The sequence below is a fragment of the Primulina huaijiensis genome, chromosome 13, assembly GCF_012295235.1.
Source record: "Primulina huaijiensis isolate GDHJ02 chromosome 13, ASM1229523v2, whole genome shotgun sequence".
NCBI lineage: Eukaryota > Viridiplantae > Streptophyta > Magnoliopsida > Lamiales > Gesneriaceae > Primulina > Primulina huaijiensis.
In genome coordinates this window covers 11,883,531-11,894,442 of record NC_133318.1, presented here as the reverse complement: position 1 = coordinate 11,894,442, position 10,912 = coordinate 11,883,531, and the positions used below count along the sequence as shown (strand labels likewise).

Sequence of the window (10,912 nt, the reverse complement as noted above, 5' to 3'; positions counted from 1 at the left end):
CCAAACTTAATAACATCTAAATAAACCATATTCTACCCAAATCAAGCCAATCAAAACCCTTGAACAAGCCTAGGAAGCTTCTGAATTTTTCTACACACGGAGTCCAAGTTCTAGTGTGATTCAATCCTATGGTATTTCGACTCCAGCCTTCAACCACTCTGTCCAGACCCTAGTCGACCCTCCTAGGACCCTCACCGAACCCTATAGGACCCTATTGAACAAGATCTCCTGGCCCATGCATGGTTTTCTCCTTAGCTCTTGGCCGCGGCTAGGAAGAGTCCTAGCCGTGCGCCTCCTATTCTCCTGCCCTTTCAGCCTTGCGTGGACCTTCCTAGCTTGTGGCTAGGACCCTCGCGAGTCCAGACCTTCACCCTGAAAGAGCCGCGAGCCCCTTTCCTTTTATTCTTCAAAAACGCATGCCCTATCCCTATGAGCCTCCAACCGAGTAGCCCTCCTTCTAGCACCATAGCCTACTTCTTCTCACCAAGGGCCACAAGACCACCCTCTTAGGACTCCTAGACGTGCCCCAACAGCAGCTGGTGGCCGCGCTCTCCTAGGAAGCCAACCCAAAACCCTAGGACTCTAGAATCCCCAAATTTCGTTCAGCATGCTTCACCCTATTGTCCAGCCCTTAAACCTTCACCTATGGACCCTTAAACATGTTGAAAAACGTCCCTTCCCATAGCCCTACCATGGCAGCCCCTTTGTACATCATACCCAAGAGTTTTACAAGATGAAAACACAAGTTTTATGCATGTATAGCCATAAAAACAAAAATATATCATGTTTATCATATTTTGCATGCAAACATATATCAAAGACATAATATGATGTGAAAGATGTTTGAAGAAAGATTAAGGCGTGTCTTTGCGTATATTACGCACGAAAAATGGCTTGGCGATGCAAGGGACGTTGGTGGAGAGACGGATGATGCACCTTGCTGATTTTTCTTCAAGATTTTCATGAGTTTCCTTCCAAAACCGTGTGTGTGCGCGTGTGGTTTGCTGCCAATAGAGTCCTAGTATGTTTTGTGGGGTTGGGACGTGAGTTTTTGAGGGTTTGGGGTTGGATCTAGGGCCTTTTATTTTAATTAAAACTCATAATACAAGCTTAGGCCCATTAACCTACTATAATAGGCCCATTAAGATCATTAGTTAATATTTAAAATATTTTGTTAAGGAAAATTAGTGAAAATAATAGTCGAGTTACCAAAAAGTTAATATTTTCGTCGAAAATCAAATATTGTTTAAAAATAAGACTCGACGTATAAAATCATTTCAAAACACCTCATATTCTAAAATTCCATTTAAAATACACCACAGTTTAGACAATTAAAAATAATTGTTTAATAAAAATAGTTTCCCTTCAATGGTCCCCGGTCTCCGTTCCTCGATCGCGTCTCGAATAACCTTTAAAACACAATTTAATGCATTCATGTAGAAAAGTACATTTTAAATGTGTAAACATGCACATCATATTTATTTCATCCAATTAAAACCATTTAATTAAAATACATAAGAAATTTAGTAACTTGCACGCATGTGGTTCACTTGGACTTTCAAATTTCCGGGACATTATAATCTACCCCCCTCAAATTGAATTTCGTCCTCGAAAGTCACTTATCCTCAATAATCAAAAGTTTAGACTTAATTCTAGTATCCCAATAATCTACGTTTTCGCTGCGCCGCTCTGATAAAATAAGTTTTAGAATGTCCTTATGTCTCCTCAATCTTAATTAAATCTGCCTTCAAGATCCTCTTTTGTGAAATCGCAACTTACAACGACCTATGGTGACTTAGTTCTATTTAACTATAACATCGAATTTCGACTTTTCTTACAATTCTCAATATTAGAAATGGATGTCCAAACTTATCGCATCTTACTTTCCTCATACTATACCCACGATGTTCATCAACCTATTATATTTCAACATTAAAATCCCAACAACATCATTTCTTAAATTTAAACATAACTTTTCATCCCTACACTTCACTAATTTGTCGACTTTACCTTAAATTGTTATCACTCTAGGTTCTTAATTTGCCACAACATTATTCCACTAACGCTTAAATTTTCAAGCTCAATACTGATTCATCCTACAATGCCCTTGATTACCATTCCTTATAACATTATAACTAAGATATCTCAGAGTTTTAAATATCCTTTCAAGCCTAAATCATCGAAAATTTCTATTATTGAAACAATTCAATTCTCACTTATTGCTAAACTAGTCCCCAAATTCCTTAACAATTTCAAAATTAATTCCTAATTTCCTCGAAAATTATCCAATTGGTCCTAAATTTCAAAAACTCTGCAATTAACCCATAAGTTCTTGCATTCTTAATTCCATTATATAGATTTCCCGTAACATAAAGTTTAATAATTTTAAGCTTATTAAATCCAAAATCAATTCTCATAACCAATCTTATCTTTCCATCAAAACCTAAAATCCCAAATTATATATTTTTATACTTCTAAATATCGTTGCAACCTTCAAATCCTTATTCCTTATATGAAATTCTCAAAAATTAACTCAACTACTAACCACAAATCATCAGTATTTTCTTAGAAAATCTACATGTCCCAAAAGCATTCATAATTTTCACGATTAACTTACTACCCAAAAAGGTAGAACATCAGTACTAAAATACAAAAATCAATATAGTCCAATCATTCTCAGCATTCCTAAGGTTCATTAATCAAATTCTTAAACATGTCCAATTCCACCACAAGGCCAGCATGTATGAAAATCATATAATTTCTTATTTCATATCGTAATATGCATAAAAATTCTAAAGCATCTAATCTTTTACCTTAAAAAAAGCATGCAACAATGCAAGTTTAATCATAAAAATCATTTATCATGCAAAATTAAACATAAATGTCATTTAACTTCAAAAATTGTTTAAACATGTAGCTTAAACGTATAAAACATGTAAAAAGACAGGTGATAAAATTAAAAACATTTAAACTTACGGGCTTGAGGCTTGACGACTGAGCTTTCTGGAACTGGCGGTGACACAACCCTTCCTAGGAACGTTGCTCTAATACCAACTGAAACGTCCACTACTCATTTTCTTTAAAATGTACTAGAATTTTTTTTTTCTCTTCTAATTACTCGGCCGAAAATATCTATACATATATATGTACATTTAAAAAAAAATAACCTTGCAACATTTAAAAATAAAACAATTATATTTGAAAATCCAAAGGAAAAGAATTCAAAACATAAAATCGTCAAACTTTACCAAACCTAACTTAGCAATATTTCAAAATAAAACTAACTCTAAAAATCTCTCAAAAACCAATCAAAAACATCATAAAAGTCGAAATAATCTTTAACATAAACTTAAAAGTAAATGCGGAAAACTGGTGCTGGTTCTCGGGTTATGTTCACCTTCAATCCAGCTAGTTCAACCATCAAGTCCTTCATTAATCTCAACATCATTCTCACCTGCATCATTCACACCTAGTGAGTCAATTAACTCAGCAAACCTTAACCATAATAACAAGTAAAACATATACATCCAAATGCAACATTGAAAATAATTTTACTTAAAATAGCTTTTCATGGACATGCATAGCTTAAACATTTTTTCCTTTGATCATATACATTTTTCTTTTCATCATATACATTTTCCTTTTTATCAAATACGTATACGTTTTCCTTTTATTGAATTAGGATCGTTAATTGTGATTTTCGTATCAGCTGAAGGTCAATGGATCCATCTACGTGTAACCACAGTACTGGGCGGCGGAGACATCAGCGACACTCTCATCCATCAACTGAGCCTTTGCCTTATATATCATCATCATCATAATCATCGTATCATAGTATTAGTCACAATTACTTCCCCTCCGTCAACTTTTTGTATTTTCATCACTTATAAAAATTCATGCATGTATATAAATCATTTTTTTCTTTTAAATCAAGCATGCAACAAGTCTTTTAGCTTTAACGTTTCATCATAAAAAATCATAATCATTTGAAATAAACATATTAACATATTTTTCTGCATTCAGGACAATGACAGGACGTCTAACATTTTTCAGGTGTAAAATGACTGTTTTACCCCAGAAGCATAATTTTTCGTATTTATACCTAGACCTCGAAACGACGTCCCAAACCATTCCAAACTTAACATATAACTTAAAGCACTCCCATAAACATTCTTTATGCTTAGAACTTAGCTTTCGATAGATTCCACGACTCGTTTTTAAACATAGACGTACGTCTCGGTTTTGACTCGTAACTTTCCCAAACTTTACCAAATTTGCACCAAAGCTTGATAACATCTAAATAAACCATATTCAACCCAAATCAAGCCAATCAAGACCCTTGAACAAGCCTAGGAAGCTACTGAATTTTTCTGCACATGGAGTCCTAGTTCTAGTGTGATTCAATCCTATGCTATTTCGACTCCAGCCTTCAACCACTTGGTCCAGACCCTAGTCCACCCTGATAGGACCCTCATCGAACCCTCTAGGACCCTATAGAAACTGCCTCCCTAGCCCATGCATGAAAACGTTCATGGTTTTCTTCCTAGCTCTTGGTCGCAGCTAGGAAGAGTCCTAGCCGTGCGCCTCCTCTCCTCCTACTCTTCCATCCTTGCGTGGACCTTCCTGGCTTGTGGCTAGGACCCTCAAGAGTCCAGCCCTTCACCCTGAAAGAGCTGCGTGCAGCCCCTTTCCTTTTATCCTTAAAAAACGCACGCCCTAGCCCTTTGAGCCTCCAACCAAGCAGCCCTCCTTCTAGCACCATGCCAGGCTTACTTCTTCTAACCTAGGGGCACAAGACCACCCTCTTAGGACTCCTAGATGTGCCCCAACAGCAGCTGGTGGCCGCGCCCTCCTAGGAAGCCAACCCGAAACCGTAGGACTCTAGAATCCCCAAATTTTGTTCAGCATGCTTCACCCCTGTCCAGCCCTTAAACCTTCACCTATGGACCCTTAAAAATGTTGAAAAACGTCCCTTCCTATAGCCCTACCATGGCAGTCTCTTTGTGCATCTTACCCAAGAGTTTTACAAGATGAAAATACAAATTTTAAGTATGTATAGCCATAAAAAAAATATATCATGTTTATCATATTTTCATGCAAGCATGTATCAAAAACATAATATGGTGTGAAATATGTTTGAAAGAAGATTAAGGCGTGCTTTTATGTATATTACACACGAAAAACGGCTTGGCGATACGAGGGACGTTGGTGGAGAGACGGGGGATGCACCTTGCTGATTTTTCTTCAAGATTTTCGTGAGTTTCCTTCCAAAACCGTGTGTGTGTGTGTGTGGTTTGCTGCCAATAGAGTCCTAGTATGTTTTGGGGGGTTGGGACTTGAGTTTTTGAGGGTTTGGGGTAGGGTTTAGGGCCTTTTATTTTAATTAAAAATCATAATACAAGCTTAGGCCCATTAACCTACTATAATAGGCCCATTAAGCCAATTAGTTAATATTTAAAATATTTTGTTAAGGAAAGTTTATGAAAATAATAGCCGAGTTATCGAAAGGTTCATATTTTCGTCGAAAATCGAATACTGTTTCAAAATACGGCTCGGCGTATAAAATCACCTCAAAACACCTCATATTCGAAAATTTCATTTAAAATACACCACACTTGAGACAATTAAAAATAATTGTTTGATAAAAATAGTTTCCCTTCAATGGTCCCCGATCTCCGTTCCTCGATCGCGTCTCGAATAACTTTTAAAACACAGTTTAATGCATTCATGTAGAAAAGTACATTTTAAATGTGTAAACATGCACACCATATTTAATTCATGCAATTAAAACTATTTAATTAAAATACATAAGAAATGTAATAACTTGCATGCATGTGGTTCACTTGGATCTTCAAATTTCCGGGACGTTACACATAATATTTCTCTTTTTGTTTTTCCTTTATTTCTTCATTTAAATATAATTAGTATGTTAATTTTATATTCAAAATTGTACACTTTGAATAATGAATAGCTAACTTCCCAGAGTTTAGATGAAAAGATGAAACTCTTGATATGATAATAAGGTTAATAAAAGATAATAATCTATGTTTTATATTATTTAATCATTATTTATTATTTATGTTATGTTTATTTATACCCTACTTATAAGTGGGAGTTTTGATTTATTATTTCTATATGCTACACTAAATTCTTTGGAATTATTTAAATGTTAGTTTGGTATTACCAACCATTTAATGTGGATGCCCTTGATTAATTATATATGAATATATCATAATATTAATTTCTTGGTATCATTTAAATGTTTGTTTGGTTTTTCCAACCATTTAAGTGGGAACCTTGATTTAGTGTTTAAAAATATATATATTTAGCACAATAAATACTTGACAATATTTATAAGTTTTGATATTTATTATATACTTATAAGATAATAATATAAAACATAATATAAATATGGTTATTTAATATATTGAAATAATTTTATCAAGTAGATTTCAATAATGTTCATTAATGTTAACTTTATTAAAATACCAAAAGTGTATCCTTTGATCTCAACTACTTAAATTAAAATTTGAACAATTAAAAATTATCAATTAAAGATTAAAAAAATTAAAAGAAAAAAAATGATAGGACATTGTAGTGGACTTGTAATTACCTTAGCTTCTCAGTTGATATGATATTCAGACTCACCGAATTATACTATTTGTGGACAACCTTCTCTTGGGAGTGCAACAATCAAAGTCTCACCACTAATTACTACGAGGCTCAATGTTATTTGATTAACGATGCCGGATGTCACCGACGCCTCGGTCTCGGGGCATGACATTTACGAACTGAGCTGAATTGTATTTGTATAAGAGTTTTATCAATCAAATCTTTTGGTGAAATGTTTTTGGAATCATAAGAAGGAGAAACTTAAAAGCTTTCTCTTCAAACTTCCATAAACAAACTATTGACCTTTTTGCTTTCGGTCATTTATTAATTTGTTTTTAGATCTTGCATATAATCAGTTTACTAAGTGTATTGAATTGTTTCAGTATTTTAAAACTCTTTTTAGCTGCTCCAAACACAGTTTGATCGAAAAATTAACTCGAGCTGCTAATACAATTTGATTTACAAAATCTTCTAGAATTGTTTAAAATATTTATTCACCACCTTTAAATATACTTCGATCTTAACATTAAACTATATATTTCTTTCACTTCGATACGTTTAATTTGTATTTTATACTACGTATTGTGTCATGCATGGATTTAAACTTGTAACTTTATTGAAAACAACAATTATAAAAATAACAGTTGCTAACTTTTGAATTTTATAACCATAAACATATATTAAATTGTCCCCGTACATGTACCATATAGCTCGCATAATATAAAAATATAATCCACAATATTATATATACTTCATAAAATTTTACCTAAAATGAAATGTTCGTTATTTTCTCTAAAATATTTCATCATATTCTTCTTATTTGATTTACCAAATATACGATAGAATTATCAGTAGTTTTCAGTGTCTAATTGCTTTTGTTCTTTAATTTTGTCTAATTGCTTTTTGTTCTTTAATTTAGATCACGTTAGAAACTTGATTTTTCTAATTTCTTCCTCATGAAAATTGTTCCCAAATTTTTATTTGAGTCTCACATATCTATATTCGTGATATCCGAGTCGAATATGAAAATTGTCTAACAAATTTGACATGAGAGACGATCTCATTAAAGTTTTTGTACATACATTAATTTTTTTTTTATTATGGAGCATATGGTTTTCAATGATTCCACTAGAATATTTACCTAACATTAAGGCTAAAATTTGAACATCAAAATACATCCACGGTTTTATGAATCAAATTCAGATTGCCTTGTTTGAAGGGAAAAAAGAAAAAAGAAAAGGAAGAAGAATCTACCCAAATATAAAAAAAAAAAAACAAAAATAAATAAAAAGGCAATTGCCAAGTTTTAGCCAATCTGATCCATTTCTTCACTGGAATTTACCTACAAAAAAATTCGAACCCGAAAATATAAAAAAATTGTTATTTACTTCAAAGCTTCATCTTACTGGAAATTTATAACAATGAATGAATAAAAAAAGGAACAAATTATTTACATTTTTATACCTTTCTCATGAAATTTGATTTCACGACGTAATCTAACTGCCAAGAATCGACACAGTCACGTTTGAAATATGCGTGTTTTCAAGATTTTTTTTTTATATTTGTGTGTGTATATATATATATTTGGTGGAATCCAGAGTTACCAGGAATGGATCAGCTCAAGGCGGCGAATCCTCCGCCCTTCATCATCTGCCGGAATTCGTCGTAGTTAACCCTGCCGTCGCCGTCAACGTCGACTTTCATGATCATCTGTTTGCAGTCCTCGATGGTCCGGCCCTGTTTCAAGCCAAGTGAAGCGAGCACGGATCGGAGCTCGTCCACCGTGATAAAGCCGTCCCCGTTCTGGTCGAAGACGTTGAATGCCTCCCGCATGTCATCCTCGTCGTCTCCTTTGACATCGTCCTCCATAATGGCTCCATAGAGCATGCCGAACTCCTCGACGTCGACGTATCCGTCGCCGTTTGCGTCGATTTTCTCGATCATCTGAGTCATTTCCTGTTCTGGGATGTGGATCCCTAGCTTCTCGAGTGATTCACTCAACTCTTTGCGGCTAATTTTCCCGTCGCCGTTTCTATCAAACATTGAGAATACCCTACGAAGCTCCGTTTGATCCATCCAATTCATCAAAACTCAATCGGCCACGATGATCCCCCAGACTGATTTTGGACGAAATTTGCAAACAATAAATGAATGGCTGAATCAAAGGTATTCTCAATGGTATGGATCGAATCTTGACTGGGATTGAAGAAACAGGATGATCAACAAGCAGAGGAGGATTTGGGAGTGAATTTTGGGGGAAATTAATTGACTAAAATATGTGCGTGTGAGCAAAATGTGGAGGGAAAAATGGGAAGCCGGCTATGAGTGGCTCGTACCAAAATGTCGTTGATCTTATTATATTCTCTACCCTTCAAATGTTTGTTATCCATAAAAAGTGTATATATATATATATATATATGTATATAATATAACTTTTGTGCTGCCATCCAGTTAGTGGGCGCAGAGAGAATATGGAAACACGGTTTTTTTCCTTTCTCTCAGCAGAGTCGTACCTGTGGTTCACAGGGCCTGAGGCGCTATTTTAAAAAAAATCTTGTTGTGATAAATAACCGTAAAGCTTGCAAATTAAAAATAATCAAACAATAGATATAATAAAAATATAATTTACGAGTTATATATTTATCTCTTTGTGATTTTTTTCTTCGTGCGTCACAACATCAACATGGCTCTAACGTAATGCATTGTCATATGAACAATTATATTAGAAAAAGATTGAAACTGGCAAAAATTGTAATATATGTTGCTAAAATTGAAATTTATCAATATAAACTATCAAAATAACAAAATGATAAATGTAATGAACCAATATTATAAAAATATATGATTTGTTTTAAATAATAAATATTATATTTTATTCAAGAAAATAGAAAATAAAGATATGTAAAATAGGTATTAATCACAATTTTTTGTGTTTTATTTTTTGCAAGGAGTCCAACTACATAAATTCAAGAAAAAAGACCAAATAATCGAAAAGTAAAATATAAAAGTTTAACACATGAGTTGACACAAGATGAAATAATAAATATATTGGACAAACATTACCGTTTTATGCATACAAGATTTTTAAAATTTTAATTATTGAGCCGTGTAGCTTTATTGTTTGGGATTTACATTATTTGATTATATCCTCAATGTGTTGGATCAATTTTAATTTATATGGGCATATATGTGAATAATTATGTGTGTGTGTTGTCTGTTAAGTTAAGCTCAAAATAAAGTGATCAAATAAGGTTTCGGGTTATTGGGCTTTAATGTATCTGATAGGTTGTTGGGCCTCTAATGTGTGGAGACATAAGTGTAATTTCTGTTTTTTTGATGGGCTAAAACAGAAATATCAGAAGATAATGATAATGATAATGTTATCTATATATATGGGTCATGGTCCCCAGATCTCGCGTTATCACTTTCACTATTCTCTCTCCCATTACGAAAATAGTTCTGAAGAGAAAATTAAAGGATTCTCTCAAGGAAAGAGCGCGTAGATCTGGAAGATCAAGGCACGTTTTAAAGAATTCAGGATTATGACATCAGGTACGCTTCCGCTTAAGTTTTCAGTCAAATTCTTAATGATTTATCATGATGGATTCTGCGGTTTATGGGTTTTCCCCAACAAGTGGTATCAGAGCCATTCATGCTTGAATCATTAAGATTTGTTTAAAGTTTTTGGATATTATTTGGATCTAGATCTGGAAAAGAAAATTTTGTTTAAATTTTTTTGATATGGCTTCAGATCTGAAAAAATTTTTGATATGGTTTCAGATCTAAAATTTTTTTTTTTTTAATATGGTTTCAGATCTGGAAAAATATTTTGGATGAAAATTAAATCTTTTAAAGTTTTAGTTTTTGGTAAAAAAAAAAAAAAAGATTTGGTTGAAAATTTTAAGGATTTGGTATAAGATTTCGATTTTCCTTCCAATTTTTGTTCAAAAAAATATTTTAGAGGAAAATTTAAAATTCGGAATAAAAAAAAAATTTTACAAAAAAAAAAAAAAAATACGGTTTCGGGCCGGGCCGGACGGAACAGGGCCGGCATGTACGGGTTCGGGTCGGGCCGTACGGACCCGGGTCGACCCGACCCGTACTGATTCGGGTCGGGTCGTACAGAACCGGGTCGACCCGACCCATACGGAATTTCCGAAATTTTTTTTTTTAAAAAAAAAGAAATTTTTTTTTTGGGTTCGGTTTATTCGGTTAAGGTTAAATATTCATTAATTCAAATAATGATAAGGTTATATGTATTTTTAAAATTGATTAATTGAAATAAAATGTCGCCAAAGTG

At 33.6% G+C, this 10,912-nt stretch overlaps 1 protein-coding gene across 2 annotated transcripts; it reads right to left on the bottom strand.

Moving 5' to 3' along the window:
- Nucleotides 1–7,876: 7,876 nt before the first annotated feature.
- LOC140991751 (calmodulin-like protein 3) lies at nucleotides 7,877–8,956 on the bottom strand. 2 transcript variants are annotated; one of them, XM_073461889.1, is made up of 3 exons: nucleotides 8,217–8,956; nucleotides 8,077–8,112; nucleotides 7,877–7,954 (listed from the first exon to the last, which is right to left on the bottom strand). In XM_073461889.1, the coding sequence occupies exon 1, from the start codon at nucleotides 8,695–8,697 to the stop codon at nucleotides 8,227–8,229; it is 471 nt and encodes a 156-aa protein (XP_073317990.1). In that variant the 5' UTR covers nucleotides 8,698–8,956; the 3' UTR covers nucleotides 7,877–7,954; nucleotides 8,077–8,112; nucleotides 8,217–8,226. The 2 variants fall into 2 exon arrangements, with proteins under 2 accessions (XP_073317990.1, XP_073317989.1); XM_073461888.1 differs by lacking the exon at nucleotides 8,077–8,112 and having other exon boundaries at nucleotides 8,217–8,954.
- Between the last annotated feature and the right edge of the window lie 1,956 nt (nucleotides 8,957–10,912).